At 38.2% G+C, this 20,643-nt stretch overlaps 1 protein-coding gene across 2 annotated transcripts in view; it reads left to right on the top strand.

Annotated features, from left to right (window-relative positions):
• Positions 1–20,643, top strand: part of plod2 (procollagen-lysine, 2-oxoglutarate 5-dioxygenase 2) — a 35,922-nt gene that overhangs the window by 7,276 nt on the left and 8,003 nt on the right. For both annotated transcript variants that reach the window (XM_041968714.1, XM_041968713.1), the window contains exons 2-11: positions 5,139–5,230; positions 5,972–6,108; positions 7,830–7,993; positions 13,642–13,754; positions 13,843–13,906; positions 14,062–14,159; positions 16,619–16,720; positions 18,501–18,626; positions 18,718–18,839; positions 19,990–20,094. In XM_041968714.1, coding sequence (XP_041824648.1) covers positions 5,139–5,230; positions 5,972–6,108; positions 7,830–7,993; positions 13,642–13,754; positions 13,843–13,906; positions 14,062–14,159; positions 16,619–16,720; positions 18,501–18,626; positions 18,718–18,839; positions 19,990–20,094 — 1,123 coding nt within the window. The remainder of the gene's footprint in view (positions 1–5,138; positions 5,231–5,971; positions 6,109–7,829; positions 7,994–13,641; positions 13,755–13,842; positions 13,907–14,061; positions 14,160–16,618; positions 16,721–18,500; positions 18,627–18,717; positions 18,840–19,989; positions 20,095–20,643) is intronic.

The following is a 20,643-nucleotide window of genomic DNA, read 5'->3' as shown; positions in this document are numbered from 1 at the left end:
CTGTTCATATAAACAAAACCATTATCTCCAAAAATGGCCACAAAATGCATTCAATAACTTCTACTTTCGCTAACCTAACAATTTTGGGTGATCCTTGAGGTAAAATGTTTATTTACTGGGTTGACAAAATAGAACAGGGGTTTGTGTTCTCTGGCCACAGCAATGGGAATCCTGTTATCCTTGTATTTAAGGCCAGGGCACATTCCCTTAATACCCCCCTTTCCTTTCTGCAAAAAATTGCTTACTTAAGCGAAGTCTCAGCCAGCAAGTCAGAATTATTGCTCATCTAAGTGTGAAAGTTTACCTAGACGGCTGAACCCTATGTGGTACAGAAAAAAAAAGAGCAAAGGAAAGATCACTTCTCCTTTCTTGGAGAAGAGATTCAGAAGCACCTTTTGAGCTACATTCATCTCCTTCTGAACTATTCATACAGGAATGCCAAGAAAATATGTTGTGTTTACTCTGACTGCACAGTTATCCTCTGAAACCACAGTTGGAAAAACAACAAGAAAAAGAAAACAAACTCCTCTATTGAGTGTCCACATCTGTTTTCTAGCTGTCCTTCATTATCACTGATCATGGTGGTGACATAAAACATTTAAAAGGATTGCACAGAAAAAACACTTCATAATCTTACAAATCTCACACAGGTTTCTAAATGTTTGGACAGAAGAAGATTGATAACTCCAAATTCTATAGTGTCATTTTGTCAGGAACACATTCATTAAAACTGCATTTTGATCCAAACCAAATCATTTGTCTTTATCTGCTTATTTTTTCAACATCTTAGGGAGGGATTATCAAATGATATTTTGAGGCATACGACACACTGTGGTCTTGTTTTTTACTCACCAATGTAGACCAGGGCAAGATGTGTCTCGTCATATTGTCTTGTCTTTTATAGTTGTTGAAATGTCTCTTCTTGATTCATCATCAATTGCCTTATGATTTTCGCAGGTAACAGCTCCATAAAACACCCAATGTACAATTCAGTTCCTGTTTGTGTCACAACACTTACAGCTCCCCTTTCTTAAGGTGTATCTCAGTGCTGCATCACAGTCATTGTCTTTGCAGCCCATGTTTTTGGAGAAATTCAAAATAGAACTACTATTTTATAACTATCTCACATGTTTCTTAGTTTTACCTTACATCTGGAAAACAATAAGATTTCAGGGTAAATATCCTGCTTGTACAAAATCAGCACCACACATGGTTGCATTCGTTGGGACAGAAACTTCAGTAAATTCCCGTCTTTTTACGTCTTAAAGTACGTTCAGGCAGAAAGATATCTCTGTTTAGCTCCTTAAGTTCAGAGAAACTGTGCATGGCTGTACAGTGTTGGGGAAGGGATACTCTACCATTATTAGATACATTAAACTGAGTAGTAACTTTTAACACATTTTTCCATAAAATATTTTATATGTACTTTGTATTGCACCTCGACCTTTGGCAAATATACACTCAAATATTTAATAGTTACAGATTGTGTGTCAGTGCTGGAAGATTGATCATTCTAAATGTTTTTGACAAATGATATTTTAGCTGGGTGAGAGGACAGCTGACTGAGCATCAGTCTAACATTTGTTTCCTGGCGACTGGTCCAAAGTGTACCCCTCCTATTGCCTGAAAGCATGTAGGATTGGCTCCAGCTCCCACAATGACCTTAAACTGGATCAAGTCGGTATAGAGAATGGATGGATGGATGGATAACGTTTGTTTTTTAGTATTATATGAAAACAGAAACCTGATTTTTACTTTGGATTGAACTGGCATATCAAATTTTTCCCAAGGCGCCTTGTGTTTTTGGAGACAGTGTCATCATATCCAACCAAGTATTCCAGTTATAGTTCGCATGAGGTGACTGTGAATACAAAGGAATTTTTTTCCACCAGTGGTTGTGTATGGAAAAGCCACAAAGAAGACCTGCCATAGTGTTTGAATAGCACATGTAGTGTCAAAACTAAATTGTACGTCTCAAGCCTTTTAAATCAAAGATGGTTTACATCCCCACGGTGCACTTAAGAGAAGGGTTGCTTGTTGGGATGTACCCATGTGGCCTGAGTACAGGCCTGTGGCCTGCTGTGTGTTTATGACATGCGATTCTATAAGGTCAGGGCAAAGTCATTGAAGGATAAATGATGTTTCCTGACAGGATTTTTTTTTTTTTTTTTTTTTTTTTTTTTTTTGGGAAATGTCAGCATGACATAAGAATCAACAAGGCTTTTGTTTCCAGAATGGCTGCTAAAACAGGAATTTAGAGCTATGGAAACAAGTCCAGTGAATACACAATATAACACATTACTTTCTTTCATTGTACAAACAAAACTACTGGTTATAAATTTGTGTTTTATGAGAAAAGCAAAAAACATAAACAGAGTCAGTTGTAAAGAGAAACAGTGAACATGTGTCCTGGCAGTAACCACGCTATCACAAAGGTTTTCAAATTTTTGCCAAGAAATCCAAAACAGAAGACAAAGAAAGCAGCATAATGCTCAGAGTTGTAATACAATCTTCAGGATCTCTCCAAAAACAACTTTCCACCAGTATGACTATAGCTCTTCATTTATTAAACAACTATTTATGTTACTGTTAACATAAATAGTAAAACATTAAGGGTAAAGTATTAACAAAATATTTCCTATTGAAACTATTTAAAACAATACAAAAGTCTTTTCCTCCTAGTATTAAGTATTAAATTTTATTTTGCATGTCTAATTTCCTGACCTGGGCTTAAACCTTGGCTTCATCGCTTGGTGCTGGGAAATGGGAAGCTTGGAAATCTCTCATATAACTATAAAAATCACCTGTTTTAAAGAGCTGTAAGGGAAATGTGTTTTCCAGATGACAGAGACATCATCCCCTTACGCTCTAACATCTTCCTTCAAGCCAAGAACATGAACAGAGAACACCTGCTGCTCAGAATAAACGCCCCTTCCTCCTGTGCAGTGCTTCACGTGAAACTCATGTTTCTTGAATTGACTTTTTTTTTTTACGCCACGTGTTAAGAGACCATTAGGGCATCTTAACTTTAATTCAAATGTGTGGACATATTTTCCCATTAAATTTAATGGGAAAACGTGTCCAAACCTTTGACTGGTACTGTAGTTCCAGTCTCATAGGAACTATTTCCAACCTGTAACAGATCCTCAGTGTCTTTAGGTCAGGAAAATGCTGCAGTGGCTGTTAGAGTGATGAAAAGGGCTATAGCAAAGACTAAGGTGAGAAACTGTCTAAGTCATATTTACAGGCAAGGGATTAAAAATAATTCTTGAATGCCAAATTCTGTTCTAGATTTGATGTAACTTTTCCACTTCATTGGTAATAAAGTGAGGTTTAATCATCAGCTTAGAAACTAAATTACCTCAAGTCAATTTTCTCATCATAGATTATTTTTGATCCAAATGGTTTGTTTCACTTTTTCAAGGATTCCCAGATGCCCACGGGTAAAATTAGACATACAATCTCTCTGGCAAAATACTCCTGGGGCTCCTTCCAGCTGCTCAAAGCACCTCAGCTGGCTCTATCTGACACAAAAGAGCAGGAGCTCTGGTCCCAACTCCCCTCAGACCTCTTTGTCTTGTCTCAAAGACTGAGCTCATACACCCTATAAGGAGAAAACTAATTTCTGCTGCTTGTATCCAAGATTTTATTCTTTCAGTCAAAACAGAGAGTTAAGAGGTCAGGGTAAAATTGTAGATTGGCTGGTAAATAAAAAAAATGCCTTTTGGCTCTACTATCTCTTAACAAAAGGTATCCCTCAAGGTGTTTATTTACCAAGCCAACAAACAACAATCATTTGTGTCTGAAGCATCACTGAACTTCTGTCTCTCATGAATTCTTGGTATGTACACAGACTCTGCAAACGTCTTCATATAGTCTGTTCAGCATGATGAATCACTTTCATGTTGCTACAGTGCCTGCAGTAAATGATGATGCTCCGCAATCTTGAACAGAATCAAGTGAAGCCACGCCATGTAGTGAAAAAGAAGTGAAGACTGTACCAAATGGAAATGCCATACCCCCATTCTTTTAAACTACCATTCTTTAATGTTTGATTATTTGTCTTTACTTTTATGTTGATGGTGAAATGTGTTATGTCAATGACCCCATTGACTCCATTGCCATGTTAATATTTTTGTATAATAAAGGTTTACTGTAGGTCCTAAACTTTGCTTTTGGACAAAATAAACTTTTGAGTCAAGTTTGCAGAAGGCCTTTGTAGGTCTGATATGTTCTCTCTCAGTTCTGTCTTACTCTGTGTGTCATTGACCAATAAATAATTTACAATGGTTTGGTGATGTGTATTAAACAGAGAACATGTTGCCTGTTAAACCATGACATGAAAAGCAGGATCAGTGTTCAAGTAGTCCTCTAAAATTATATTAAAGTGCTATTAAAATAATTCTGTTGGCCCTTTTGAAGACTAGCACACATTAACATGTTAAAATGTCAGCTGGGAATGAATTAATGCCTCCCCTTCATGCAATAACAGGGTTCAATTAACACAATCTAGAGACCCTGGGTACTTCCTTCCTTGGCTAAAAGCAACAGATGGAACATTTCTGATTAAAGCGATGCAGCTTATTGAACAAAACAAACAGGGAAAGTGAAAACTAGCAGCATTAAGACAGCCTTCTTTTTTCCAGCTTCATGTTAGACTATGGTGAAAACTTGTATTTGGTTAACCCTTCCTCCAACCTCAGATTTCAGCACTCGTGGCCACTGGAAATGTCCTAGAGGTTTGTGGAAGTTGTTCAACCCCAATAGGAAGGAGCTTATAGAGTCTGTGTTTGAAAATATGCTTCTGTTTTTGAATCCAATTAAAACTCCAGTAGTTGTTCCTAATTTGAGACATAGGTTTAGACTTGCTAAACCAAATAGTCACCAGTATGTTGACACAGGTTTGAGGTTTACAAGGGGACATGGTTCACAGAAGTGGGAATCTCCATACTTATATTTAAGCTTAAAATAATATACACATTTATGTGGATATTTTTTAACTGAAGCCAAATTGTTGCTACTTCAGACATCTCAGTTTTCATCTGCAACAGTTTAATCTCTCTTCCCCATAATTTTCTAGCCATAAAATATGTGATGACCTTTAAGTTGTTGAAGATTTGTCCTTCTATCCTTTGCAGAAAAACTGCTCGTCTTAACTGTTGCAACGGAGGAAACAGATGGCTTCCGCCGCTTCATGCAGTCTGCTAACTATTTTAATTACACTGTGAAGGTAAGATTGTCTTTTCTAAAACTGTTCCCACAAATCTTCTATTTGGTTCTTCCAGCTAACGAGAATGTACTCACACACACGTTACAGCAAGATTTTTTTGGCAAACACTTGCCGGGATTGATTGACCCCGTTAAAGGAAACAATAAAGTGCAACAAGCTGCAAAAACAACCATCCCAAAGGGATACTCCAAAACGTAGTTTCAGAATTCCCCTCTGTGGTTGAAACAAGTAGTAAAAAACCTTTTTTTTTAGCTTGTTGTTCAGTGCTCTGTTTGTGTTTGAAAGCTCATGCGTGTGTGTAATTGTGTTGCACCAGTTTGAAATCTGAGTTCCCCAAGCAGACACTTGCAAGCTTCTCAGTTTTACTGAGTCTGACTTTCTATGAGAACTTAGCCCCAAAACACATTTTACAGGACAATAAACAGGAATCTGATCATTTTACTTCCATACAGGTGTTACCTTTGCACTACAGGTAATTTAGCCTATGTGGATGATCAATTTAAGGGTACTGAAATGCAAGATAAATACACAAACACAGAATACGAATATAAAAGTCTCATTAGCAAAAACCTGTTGGTGTTAAAGTTTATTCCAGCAGCATTTATACAAAGAAATCTATAAAATGTACTTTACCCTAATATAAAGGCCACTGACACAGTGGCATGATTTCAAAATGTGGGAATTTCCTTAAAGTGTTTGCAGGTAAATAAATTTGCTGTTTGCCCTCATGTTTTGTCTCAGGTGTTGGGAATGGGAGAAGCCTGGAAGGGGGGAGACGTGGGTCAATCTATTGGTGGAGGGCAAAAAGTCAGACTACTGAAGGCAGCCATGGAGGCTCTGGCAGAGCAGGAGGATCTTATTGTCCTGGCCCTGGATAGGTATGTTGCTAACAAACAGTTTATATTTTGATTTATCATGCTTACCTCAAACTAGCACTACATTTATATTTAAAGCAGCTGTTTCATTTAATACTAAATTATGGGTTTGCCACTTTCCTCAGTATCAATTTGACCTTTGATCTGATTTAGCTTTAATTTCTACCCAGGAAAAAGTTGCAGAGCACATTTAATTGCAGTTTAGCACTAATTTTCACAATCATAGACTGTAATAATAGCTTGGAAAGCCATATCTCCTAAGTGAGAGGTGTTTTGTGGATGAAAAAAAAAAAAAAAAACAAACCAAAAAAACACCACCACTCATCCAGCCAATGGCATTATTATATGTGAGCAGAGCTCTTCTCACATGCAGGTACATAAATTATGAGCTTTCAAGGCCAATGGAAAGTTTCAATGAGGTGATGTGAGTGGTTTAGAATAATAAGTGCTTTGCGAAACATTTTTCCTTAAATAGAGCAAACGATAATAATATTCATGGTACCATGTACTGTAAATAATGTTACCCATAATTGCTGTGCAGAGCTGTCACACCCATGAAGCAGGTAATCAGAATGTAATTTTCTGTCTTTTAGGGGAAGTGATTGTAGTTTAATAAACTGCTTCTGCACTTTGCAAGACTCTTGAATTATTCAGACGTATTTTGACACCTTTAATCCTGCTGGACCACCCAGACTGGTTTGGCAGTTTCAGACACAATGGTTTACTATGCATGATCCTCAAATATAGAACTGGAAGGAAGTTTTTTTGCAGTTTGGGTTCTTAAGTTAACTAATTATACAGTTTTTCTTACACATTTACTACATTTTTGTAAAGTCTTGATGAAATTAAGGAGACAGTGAGTGGTTAGAATCCAAAATGATATCTACTGAGAAGTTAAATCACCATATTTCACTGAAGCTAAATGATTTAATATTTCTTTTTTAGTGTCCATAAGTCATTGTGTGAATCATACTTCAAGTCACACAGACGGAGGGAATACAGTGGGGAACTATTCCTTTGTCCAGATTTGTCTTGAATTTATTTCTGTGCAGTTCGTAGACATTGTCATGAATGCTTTCAAAGACTGGAAGTAAATTTATACAAGAAATAATTCTGGTTTATGACATTACAAGTCACAAGGGATACTTGTATGAACACGTGTTTGCCAGATGTGGATAGAGCACACACACTTCCTCACCTATATTATACTTCCCCATCTCTCATGACCTCACTTTCACTTTTGCTAACATCTTTTAAAGTCTTTTTTTTTATTTGTCTGTTTTAGATTATTTATGGTGCATACTACTAGAGTCAAAGCTGTATTTTATGTTTAATAGTCAGTGACTCTGGAATTTGTCTCATAACGGTGACTACACACCTCAAAGGAAAACAAAGTTTACACATACTAAAATATCTGCCCTTAGGGTAATATCCCTTTAAAGACATTACTGTATGGCCTGTGTCATCCATGCAAGCATCTCCACAGTTTGTTAATGTCTGGCAAATACAAACATTTTTGAAAATATCTCATCGAATAAGTTCCCAGATAACTTGGCTTTGCAAATGTCCATTGTTTACCTTTAGGTTCCCATCTGTTTCAGACAAGTAGAAACATAGGTTGTGTGTCACTTAAACAATAAAACAAGTTAAAGAAAATGACTGCTCCTAAAGGATAAATAAAAGATAATGATCTGTTGTATTTTATCTTCACTTCTCCCTTTTAGTTATGATCTTATCTTCGCTGGCGGACCAGAAGAGATTCTCAGGAAATTCCAGCAATCCAATCACAAAGTGCTCTTCGCAGCAGAGGGACTTATATGGCCAGATAAACGTCTAGCTGACAAATACCCCTCAGTCCGCAGTGGCAAGCGCTACCTCAATTCTGGAGGTGAGGAAAGAAGCACATCAATCCAAAGTCTATAATAAAATGTTATCACTCCTGCCCACTTGAGATATTCTTTAAATTGCTTGTTTGTCATTCAAACTCTTTAAATCGGCTGCAGTATTTGGATTGCCAAACACTTTGCTTTCTGCATATTCAGCTGCCTCTCTAGTGAGTCTCTTGTGCCAATAACAAAGTCTAACTTCTCCATTCAAGCTTAAAGCTTTTTCTCTCTGAGCTTGGTATAGTAGCACATAAACCACCTGCAGCATCACCTGCTGCAGGTTCTGGATCATGTGGAGAGAAGATTGAGGACAAAGATGGTGGATTTCCAGCCTGAGCTGAGACTAAGTGGCATCAACAGATCAAGGTCAATCACAACAGTGGCATAACACCACAAATAAATCCAAGTAGCTCTTCCAGTCTATTGTCAACTGGACAAAGGCTGGTCAAGGACTTTTTGGAATTAGTAGACTCTTTTACCTTTGTTCAGTCTGTTACTGGTGCCACCCAGGGACATGGACTCTGCTGGACCAAAGTCAGACAAAAGTTTTATATTTTTCTGTTTACCATTGAAGGTCATCCTGACCAGATAAGACCAGGACAGAGTTGAGCCTCCCTTCCTCAGAATCTGGAGTTGGATGCGTAAATCTGTAGATTGGCATTGTAAACAATCTATGTTATCTTTAAAGAGTTAGGCTATGTCCCAGATCTGCGTCTGTACCAGTACCAGCCTGCACCCACTATCAAAGTTCTGAGGAGATTTGGGGTCACTTTGTCCCTTCAGTGAACTTTAAACAGGGTCAGAACAGAACACAATGAATAAGTGTAATATAGGAACAATCAGTGTGAATACAATTAATAAATGAAAGAATAAATGTATATAATAAAGGAAGTAATTATAGGTGTGATTATAATATAATATAAAGAGCATAATGAGTAAAATTTCTTCCACACATGCCTGTTTTGTTTGATTTTATCCCTATGAATCAAACTGTCAAACAGTGCAACCCTGCTCGATACTGTCACATTTTTAACTCTGCTACTGCTGAACAGTTCTCTGCTGCTTTTGGTGAGGCAGCATCACAACTCTCAGGATCTTCCAACACTGTGGAGTTACTTTCTAACTTTGTCAGTTTGTCAAGCTGTCCTTGACTCTGTTCCTCCTCCCCTGAGGTTAAAGCGACCAAAACCTAAGTCAGAGCCTTGGTTAAATTAAAACACAAGAGTTATTAGAATGGAGTGCAGGAGGCTGGAAAGGAAGTGGAAGAAAGATGGACTACAGGTTTCATTTGAAATGCTTAAGGAAAACTGGAGTTGTTATCAGAGAGCAGTAAAGGCTGCTAAAAATAAGTATTTCTTTAATATTATTGCTGCTAACTCACATAATCCTCATGTTTTTTATAACGCATTTAATTTTGTTTTGTTTGGAAATGAACCTGACCTTTTGCAGGGCTCGAGCAATACATGTAACAAATTTCTTCACTTCTTTGGTAACAAAGTTGTTAATATTAGATCTCTGATTTCACTGCCTTCCACTAATCCATCTACATTAGTGTCCTATTCAGGCCAGCTCGACCAAATTCAGCCAGTTTCTCCCACTAGTTTAGAGAAGAGATTAAAAAAAAACAAAAAAACAAACATAGAGCCTGTTCTGACCCTTTGCTCGTATCATAACTTTGTCACATGAGAGTTGATGCAAGCTTTTGAGTAATGTTATTGAGGTGCTTGCTGATTTTGCCGCAGGAAGGCAAACCTGACCGAGCAGCAGCTTACAGAATTCAGCCATTTATGTTTGAACCAGACTCCGAGCCTGAGAGTGAAGATACCATGATGGTGGAAGAAGCATGTTTACAACAAAATGTTTACAAAAATTTACGTGGCAGAGCACTTCATCCCACTTATAAAAAAGAAAACATGGGGCTCATTTGTACATTGCAGGGGGTTAAACTTTTAGGCTCATCCCTTTGCATTAGCGTTAGCATTAGCGTTAGCATTAGCATTAGCATTAGCTGCATCAGCAGTAAAGCATGACTTTATATCATTATATCATTATATCATTCCACGTCTAAAGCAAAACTTTAGGCGTGGAAGAGCGGCTGGCTTATTCAAATAGCCTCTTGTGATGACGTAAAATCACACGTTTGTGAGAGTTTACCCTTGTTGGCGGTTCTACTGTTAACAAAGGGCCCAGACAGAAAAACTCGACCATCTTTAAAAGAAAGGCTTTCTACGAAGTTAACAATTCGGTCCAATACCAATACACATGTTTTAACTTTAAAAAGTACAATTTTCAGGTGATGACTCCTTCAAGCTATAGATGGATCTTAACTTTTTGAATTTTATTTAACGTAAAACTGAAAGTATTTTTATTTGGTCCCAACTGCTCCACCAATGCTCCTTGTGCTGATCTCTCAGCTCTGACTCCACACTTGAAGTCAATTGTCACCAACTTAAGAGTAAAAGTAGATGATGCCCTTACCTTTGATAACCACGTTAATGGGGTGGTAAAATCATCCTTTTTTCATTTTAGACGTCTTTCGAAGGTTAAACCCTTTCTTTCAAGACGTGATATAGAATTGGTAATCCATGCTTTTATAACTTCCCAGCTGGATTATTGTAACTCTCTTTTAATAGGAATTAACCGGGGCACTCTATCACACCTTCAGTGGGTGCAAAATGCCGCAGTACGATTTTTAAGGTACAGGGAAACGAGAGCATATCACTCTGGTATTGGCTTCATTACATTGGCTTCCTATTCTTTTTAGGGTCAATTTTAAGGTTCTGTTATTTTTTTTAGGTCGCTTAATGGTCTAACAACAGCATATTTGTCTGAGTTGCTGCACTCTTAAGCCCTCTCTCGTTCCCTCCGGTCATCTGACCAGAGGTTGCTGGTGATTCCAAAATCACAAAAGGAAACGAGGTAATCGAGCATTTTCTGTTGTGGCCCCATAGCTCTGGAATGAGCTTCCTTTACATATAAGATGAGCTCCCTCAGTTCACATTTTTAAATCTTCTTTGAAAACATACTTTTATTCTTTGGCTTTTAATTGAGTGTATGTTTGACATTGCTTTTACTGTTTTCTGATTGTATTGTTTCCTCTTTGTTTTTAGTGTGTATATCAATTATTTCTGTCAAGCATGTGTTGTATTTTTAAAGTGCTATTTAAATAAATGTGGTACGGTATGGTAAGTATGGAAAACTTTAATTGACTTTAGATTTCAATGTTTTGTTTACCTAAATGTTTAAACTGGTTGCAATATGTCATGGAGTGACAACCTGGTAAGGTTGTATCCTGCCTGATAGCAGCTTGGATAAGCTCCAGTATGGGTGGATAGTTTGCATTACAGTACATGCAAGTAAAACACACAAGTTGTAGTTAGTAATTTTATTTTTCCCTTTTTTTGTTTTTTGGTTTTTTGGTTTTTCTCTGCATGGATTAAATACCGTCTTGCATTTTTCTCACATGTAAATGTAATAGAAAGTCAATTTTCCTGTGTTTCTAAACCATAAGTACAGTGATTTGCTTGGACTCTGAATATGCACTTAACCTACAGCAGAGTTATGTCCCTGCCCACAGACTGCACTTCTACCCTGAAAACCATGTTTGACCGTATCCAACAGTATATCAAGCATCAGCTTGAAAATTTACCAGACTGACTGATGGTTAATTTCAAGGTACAATGCAAATCTAAAGAAAAAATAATGATCAGTGATGCCATAGTTACTGCTGATATTTGTTTAAATGTTACCCTTTGTGTTTAATTTATGCTTTATGTCTAGATGTTATATACTAGGGAAAATTATTGTTTGAATAACCTGGCTGAGAAACCCATCTAACCCATCCCACTTGTCCTGGAGCACAGCGGTTAACACATTCCACCGGCAACTGTCAAACTTTGAAGACATGCAGGCCTAATTGGAATTCAGTGGGCTGAGCAGCTGTGGGTCTTCACTGTTGTGAGCGTAAGGAGTGGCGGAGCAGCTTTCAGGAATGGCAACAGACTTGTGTTAGTTTTAAAATATAAAACCCCATGATTTTTATTACTATCTCATGGTTTTAGATGGAAGTATATTTTCACTGTAAACTTGCTCTGTGAGGAATTTCCTGTCCACAGTGCACAGGATGTGGGAGAAGCTCATTCATGTTAATATTAACTGCATACTTACAGTACATGTCTTTTTTAAGCGCTCACCCTCCCTGTGGTTGCTCTGACAGATATTCACTTTACTTGTGGGGATGTTTCAAAGCATAATGCTTACATCAAGTGCACATTAAGATGTTGAGCGAGAAAAGTTTAGAATATATGCAGATGCTTTTAACAAAGTGTAACAGTAAGTTCTCATGCATAATCCAAACGGTGCAGCCAGCTGCATCCTGCCAGTTCTTCAGGACACTGAATTACTGCCTTCTTTGTGGTCATCAGTCTGGTCTGACCTCCCATAGTGGAGCCTAACTGTCTCAGACTGATCAGAGACTGTTTTTAGCAATCATTGTCATTGACATGACATGTGGATTTGTCTTGGGCCCCTAAAATGTGCCACAGTTTGTATAAAATTGTAGGCTTTGTTTTTGTTCCTACGGCTACCGCCCAAGTGACCAGTGGGGAGAGTTTTATTGCCTTTGGACACACACTGCTGTGTCACAGAGAGTACAGTGTAGGGTATGGAATCAAGATATAGAGGGGTTGTGTTTGTGAGTGGCTGTGGCTGATTCTTAAAGCAGAGTAACCAACAGGCCATTTACTTGCAAAGCTAACAATGTTTGGAACTAATTAGTTAAAGCTGCTGGAGGTTTAGCACTTAAAACATTAAGTTTGGCAAAAGAAACTTCAAGAGTCCAAACACACATATTTTACAAAGCATTCTGCTTTTTTATGTTTGGTGCATTTGTTGAAACTTAGTAGTCAGGATGTTTAAGTGTGACATGGTGCAAAACTGAGGGTTTCTCAAAAGGATTGGGTGAAAAAACAACAACAACAAAAACAAAACAAAACAACAACAACAAAAAAATAAAACAAGAAAACAAAAGGCCATGTATTTTGCAGCATTTTCTCAGGGTCTCACAAGATAGAGAAACTACCAACAATATAATTTGCATTAAATTCATGATTTCCTTTTTTATTTTTTTAGTCATTCCTGCTATTTAGATTATGTCATGTCTATCTGTTGACTTGTTTACAATGTCTGAGGCTTTTGTCAAATGATGGGATGCAAAACGCAGTGCACCAGCAACATAGCCAAACCCTGCAATCTGTTACTGTGGTCAGTGTCTTTGAGCTAGAGAGGGAGAGGGAAAAAAGAGACACTCAGGGAAGACTGGAGAAGAATTGCCATGAGAAAGTACATTTAAAAAGTGTGTAAAATGGTAGTGCACCCAGTTCCAGTAGCTCAGCTAACAGTAAGAGGGTTATAACAAACAGACTGTGAGAATGTAAAGTCCCTGCTCATTTCTTGTGTGGTTGGGGTTATTGCCAAAAATCACACATTGTTTAAGGCATTTAGCCTTCTTGGGTGAAATTCTTAGGCCATGGAGCCAGCAGATATAGTATAATTGTCACCAGCAGCCTGCCAGTTGTATATGACCCTGTAAACTAAACCCTCACCCTATACTTTACAACTCTACGTGTTTCACACTGTTAATTACTTGCAGGTATAATTGGCTATGCCCCGTACATAAACAGAATAGTCTCACAGTGGAGTCTCCATGACAATGATGACGACCAGCTCTTCTACACTAAGATATACCTGGATCCATTACAGCGAGTAAGTTCCTTGTATCAGTGACAACATGTAATATAAAAATGTATATTGAAACGATGGCAAAGCAAATTTCCGTATTTATGTCATACAGGAAACTCTCAATATGACCCTGGACCACAAGTGCCAGATTTTCCAAAACCTGAACGGGGCCATTGGTAAGAAATCAAAGAAACAGAATTCCATAATTTCATTTCCAGCTAATGTGTATATTTTAAACTTGGCTTGGCATAAGTGTACTGTCACCACTCCCACCCAGTGTGGTGAGTCAGTTTCCATTAGCTGGCCTGAAATGTGTTCCTCTGTTTGGCAGATGAAGTACTTCTCAAGTTTGGAACAGACAGAGTCAGAGTTAGAAACACAGTGTATGACTCCCTGCCGGTTGTTGTCCATGGCAACGGAAACACCAAAGTGAGTATGAAATAGTATCTGTGAACACAACTAATGCATTCTGGATAAAGTACAACTTAAATACTTTTAATTAATCTTCATACAGCTCCTCTCTACCATTCACAGGTGGGTTTCTTTAAACCCTAACTTTTAGACCTTTCTCCAACTACTACTTATATATAATTAAAAATCCTGAATATGAAAGAAAAAAACTGATGATACAATTCATGGGATGCTTGCCAGATACCCCATGCCTTCTCATAACCAAGTCAAGTCTAATGTAATGCTTCTCTCCATGTGTTCCTCAATGGTCTTGCCATTACTCCCTGTATATCAGTGTCAGGAGCTGGCTAAGTTAAAAAAACAAAACAAAAACAAAAAAAACAGGATGTTAAAATGGTACTGATATTCTGAGGAATTTTTGTCTGGTATTCTCTTTCCCGTAACTCCTCACAAGTCTTGTTCTTTTGCCAGCTGCATGTTTCTGGTCATGCCTGGTGATGAACCAAACCCACCAAACACCAAAGTCATTCTTACCAGAGGCCCAAACAGCTGTAGAAGCTTGAAATGGTAGACGAGGGAATTAATGTCCCAGCGGTGGTTTCTACTGTTGGAGCTGCCTGACTGGATGTCTGGCCTTTAGTTTATTATTTTTTCCCCAATTTGTCATGCCAAATTCAGTCTGGTGACAAGCACATGATCACAGCGTTAACGTCTACAATAACATATTGGTAAACAGCAGCACCCGGGAAATTATATGTTCCCACAAAATGTGTAACTTTAATGCACGCTAAACACAGAGCAGCAATAGTTGTGATTATAATAAGTTGACATTTCTTGGGGACACAAAGAAGTGAAAAAATGACTGTACATGATCGCCAAGTTTCAGAATTTACAGCCCTGAGAGTTTTAGTTTGGACTCCTGAGAGATTCTGTCCAGCCGTTCCACATTCACACAATAAAGCTGAATATTCATTGTGGTATCCCAGGGTAGGATGCTGAAAACACAGGATTAAAATGTTTTATGACCTTGGTTGCATGCTTAAATTTAAAGCACAATATTAAAAATACCATCAGACACAAATGTAAATGAAAAATGTCAGAATATTTCAAACAAATATTCAAAGTTGATAAAAAATAAAGATAAAAACATTTTAAATGACTTTTCTTCTTAAATGGAATGGTAAATGGACTTGAACTTATATAGCACTTTTCCAGCCAGTTTGACCACTCAAAGCTCTTTACACTACTTATCACATTCACCCATTCACACCCCGATAGGCACATCGGGTTAAGTGTCTTGCCCAAGGACACTTTGGCATGTAGTCAGTGGAAGCCTGGAATCGATCCGCCTACCTTCTGGTTGAAAGACTCCTCTTCCTCCTGAGCTATAGCCGCCCCTTACATTCCATTATGACTGCAGAACCTTTGACAGGCACTCATTTTTATGTAGTTGTCTTGAAGTGCCTTGCACCTGTTTGCTGGTAATTTCTGCAGCAGGTGTCATTTTTACAAAAAAAAAACAAAAAAAAAAAAACACAAATTTCAGCTCTCTCCAAAGGCTTTCAAAAGGATTTAGGTAGAACCTGTTTATATCTCTACTTTATTTCTTTTTGCTGGTGTGTGTACATTTAAAGTCCAAACAGCCCAAGATTCTGGCCTTAAACTGAGTTTTCAGACCCTGTGTGAAGCATTTTACTATAAAATGCCTCAATAATCTTCTGATTTAATTCATTCAATGCTTCAGTACCAGACACAGCAAAGCATCCTCACAGCATGATAGAACCAACTTTACCATTTCCTCCATTTCAGCACCTGTATGTATTAGTCTGTTCGTAAAGTATGTGCTTTGGTTTTATTTCATACCATTTCATGTCCCCACAGAAAGAGAATATGCCTGATTTATAAATGAAAGTCTGACTAAACATCAGACCTTCCTTTTTGTGCCTCTGTAAATGTATGCTGTTTTGGGGCTTTTTCCCATAAAGTCTTTGTTCTACTTTGTTCATTGCACATTAGATGTTGCAGTGCAATTAAAAAATAAAGAAAACTTTGTATTTTGTCTTTTTTTTCTGCTCAAAATCTAATCCAAACCCATAGATGTTTCTCTGACTGAGTTTATTTTCAGCACCACTTCTTCTTATTAGCATCATAACAGTATCATGACCTTCAGAGAGGTTCTGCTCTTTGATACTTACAAATCTGATGATCCCCGACAGTTAACGACAGTTTGTCTTCCCCACTGTAAAAAGACATTGGGAACAATCAGGCTCCTTTTTTATTTAAGTGTGGTTAATGAAAGGATGTAAACAGGTAAATGTGTTTTTAACTCGGTGTCAATAATTGCATCCACCATTTACATTATTTCTTATTTTGCTAAATTAAAGCTTTTGCATCATTATTCAGTTGCTTCTATTAAAACACATTTTTTAACATAAGAAATACTTAACTGCCTGTTCTGAATTTCTTTCCCACTACAGATGTACTTGAACTACTTGGGTAACTATGTTCCCAATGCGTGGAACTATGAACATGGATGCAGCCCCTGTGATGACGATACTCTGGATTTGTCTCAATTAAAAGTAGGTTATTCATATTTAGTCCTTTTCCATCCATTTGCCATCATCGTTGGCCCATTTTTAAATTGCGACTGTGGAAAGTCTGTCTTTAGCCTGTGGACCTAGGAAAGGATGAAACATTGTCTGGTCTTCCAGCATGAGCTATCCATTTATCGGTGACTGTCTAGACAGTAGGAGGGGAACCTAACTTAGCTTATTTCAACAGATAAGCAAGGCTGTTGGAGCTGCAAATGCTTTCCAACAATAACAGCTTAATCCCTTTGAACCCTTTTAAAAAAGGAAAAGTGTGATGAGAGCTACTCGGGGGAAAAGGAAGCACTGTGTGGCTGTGTTGCAGGATATGGCTTCTGAGGTTTTCAGAAGGGCTCATTTAAAGGGGTGTCACTGTTGACCAGCCTGCCTTTTAGTGGGCTTCTCAGTGTGGCTTTTATCCACAATAGTAAGTTATAGTGGTTACACTGAAAATTTGTCACGGAGTTCAGCCAAGACTGGAAACGTATAGAAAGCAAGAATGGCTGGTACTAGGAAATGCATCCAGTTGTGTGGTTGCATCTGTCAAGAATGCTACCAAACTCCTTCCCTCTTTGTGGGCTGAGCACTGAAGCCAACACAGTTAATCTTTGTTATTGGTGTTTTCTAAAAAAAAAAAAAAAAGTGCAACAAAATCTGCTCAAAGATGTTGCTTTTTTACTTCTGTAATCCTACAAGTTCCTTAAATAAAAGTGCTTTCATTTTAAGTTTAACAGGAGGTGATTCAGTACAAAGCTAACATGGACAGTATCTCCGTGACCTTTCAAATACAGAAAACACAGCTTCTTATAATGATAAAGGGTAACTTAGAGAAAAAAAAAATCATTCCACCATGTCCCTGTGTTGGTTTAGGATGTAGACTTCTGGAAGATCGCGTCTTGTGGAAACACTGGTCAGACTGTGTGAAGGTTTTTTTTGTGGGTAAACTCAGTTCACAGGCATTCCTGCGTGGCTCTTTGTGTAACTTTAAGCCTGGCAAAAACCTCATATGTTGCACTCACCAAAGACCAGTACCATGCCAGCCAGACAACTTCATTATCTACTGTAGTTTGTTTTTTCCATGAGGGTGTTTTTTTCTTTCAGTCATTATAATCATTTTAGTTTAGCTTTTCCGTGCTCTCATTGCTACTCACGTGTCTGCCGGTCTACTGTCTTGGTTTGATGATTTAGTTCACATTGGCTTGATTCTTTAGATTCCCTTCCTGTGCCCAAAATGCAGTCATTTTGGAACTCGCAAATTAGATGCTTCTGCTTACACTGCTTTTCATCCCTTGCCCAGACCTTTGCTGTGAACTGGTCAAGAGGATAAGGAGTCCAGACTGGGATATGTGGGTTGGAGCTGTGTGTCATGGGAAAGTCTTTGCTCCTCTCTGTCTCGTCTTTTAGTTCCTGGTATATCATCTTTGCTCCAGCTGTCATTTTAAGCATGTTTTTTTATGCTTTTACCATCACACGCTGGCCTGGTCTGCAGGAGCAAAAGAAGCCCTGTGATATTATGAATAATTTCTTTTTGATTACATGTGTAAATGCAATGATGTCTGTACTTTTAGAAAAAAAAATATAATAACCAGGATCACAGTTAAATTGGTTAAATCAAAGCAAGTTCATGTTAAAGTCATCTGCAGAAGCTTCATTTGTTATTTTTTTTAGAAGCAAAGTCTAAACTTCATCATGATTTATGTTAAGTGGTGCTGAATTACTGAGACCAGTTGTTTAAAGTAGAACTGATGTATCTTTTCTCTAATCTAAACAGGAGTATCCAAATGTGCTGGTTGGAGTGTTCATTGAGCAGCCAACTCCATTTCTACCTGAATTCTTTCAACGGCTGCTGGCTCTGGACTATCCCAAAGATAAACTTAAAGTTTTTGTCCACAACAATGTAAGTGTTTACAGCTGCACTCAGGTTGTCTTCCAGATCCTTGCAATGCATGACTGTCCCTAATTCACTGATACTGTGTTCCCACATTCAGGAGGTATACCACGAGAAGCACATTGAAAAGTTCTGGGAAGAGAACAGGAATGTGTTCAGCAGTTTCAAAGTTGTGGGACCAGAAGAAAATCTGAGCCAAGGAGAGGCCAGGAACATGGGAATGTATGTGTGCTTGTTTATCTAGCTTGATATATTGTTACTAAGGTAAATATAGTGTTCTTATTATTCAGGAGTATGTTGTTACTCTGATTTAACTATAGTTCAGTCTGTAGTGGCTGTCTCTTAGAGAATGTGAACTGTTCTGCACTCGCCATTTGATTTAGTCGGCAGAGTTGTTGCAGGAAACAAACCAAACAGGCTAAGTTTGTTCAACATGCTGAATGTTGGTAGGTGAGAAGCTCCTTGTTTGTATACAGCAATATGTTAACAGTCAAAGGTACATCTGTTTGTACATAGTACCCAGTTAGAATATGCACCTAAAACAGTAGCTGGTAGAGAAATCTGCTTCTAAGATATTGTTTTACTCCTTAGTTGTATCAGGGACTTCAGTTTCACTCAGTACCCATTTTTCTTCCATCTTGCCCTCTCTGATTGAAGGGTTGCCTCATATTGGCTGCATGGAAAGTCTTTAGAATCACATGTCCTCTCAGCTTTGCTGTGTGGCATAAGCAGCTAAAAATAATGGGCTCATGGTGCAGCACTGCTGAAAGGACCACAAGTCATCATCTATGAGATCCCATTTAAAGGACAGCACGCCAGAAAGCACTGGTCTGGACAGCTCTAGCATGATGAATACTGCGTTTTCATCAAAAGTGAATTTAACGGTGCATTGGTGCAGTTGCATTTAAAGTCTGTTGAAAGTGTGAGCAGATGCATTTTTGTGTCAAAGCACATAGGTGCAAATTTGCAACTGTGCTGTAAATACTAGTCATCCAGACAATTCCTGGAGGAGACAGTGGAATTCCCTCCGCTGTGTGCAGCTACCTTCAGGGAAATTCTGTTAATTGTTATTGTGGTCAGATCGTTATGTTCTTCACCCTACACAACTAGTTTGTCTTGTGTATTGTCATTGCTAAAAAAAAACAAAGATGCATGGGTGTTCTCATTAACAGAGCAGACCCTTGCTTCTTCACCATGCCCTCCATCATGTCTATTGTATGTTTATTTCCTCCTTAGAATCGCCGCCTGCCACGTTGCCTGACCTTGTATCTTACCCTCCTTTTGGCTGTAGCTCCTTAAAGCTTTATACTGATAAATTAAACTTCAGATTTGACTGACTATTGTGTTTTTTTTTTTTTTTTTATTTTATCAGGGATCTTTGTCGTAAGGATGCCACCTGCGACTATTACTTCAGCATAGATTCAGATGTCATGCTCACCAACAGACAGACAGTGAAGCTCCTCATTGAGCAAAACAGGTAATCACACAGTAACTTGAATGGCAGCAACATTGGAGTCAATTCAACAAGTCTCCTCCGTAGCAGTCGGGATCAACGAACCATTGAAGTTATCCCTCAAGTGGCAAAACCACAAGAACATTACAGCTAGGTCAATTAAAGTTTTAAAATAGGCTGCTCTGGCTTCCTGTTATGGCCGCATGGAAACACTGAAAGTTTGTCACACTAACCCTGAAATGCCACTTAGCATTATACAAAAAACAAACATGCAAACCCTTCCCCCCCCCCCCCCCCCCCCTCTGCAGCTCATAATTGTGAAGAAACCTTCCCATAAACTGGATGTCATTGCGGCTGTCGCAGTGGAACTGTGACCAACTGGATGCATGCAAAACGAAAGATTTTCTAGGATATTTAAAGGCAGCATGAGAATTCTGTGCTGACACAAGTGATGCAGCAGGAAAACCAAGGAAATTTACCATTAGCGCATTGCATTGCATCTATTTGCATAAATGCTAAACACTATTGGGAGTTTTTTAAAGCTTATCTGTGTATTTAATTTTAAAAAATTGA

The sequence above is a fragment of the Melanotaenia boesemani genome, chromosome 18 (genome assembly GCF_017639745.1).
Source record: "Melanotaenia boesemani isolate fMelBoe1 chromosome 18, fMelBoe1.pri, whole genome shotgun sequence".
Lineage (NCBI taxonomy): Eukaryota > Metazoa > Chordata > Actinopteri > Atheriniformes > Melanotaeniidae > Melanotaenia > Melanotaenia boesemani.
The sequence above is the reverse complement of the archived record's forward strand: the minus strand, read 5'-3'. Positions and strand labels throughout refer to the sequence as shown.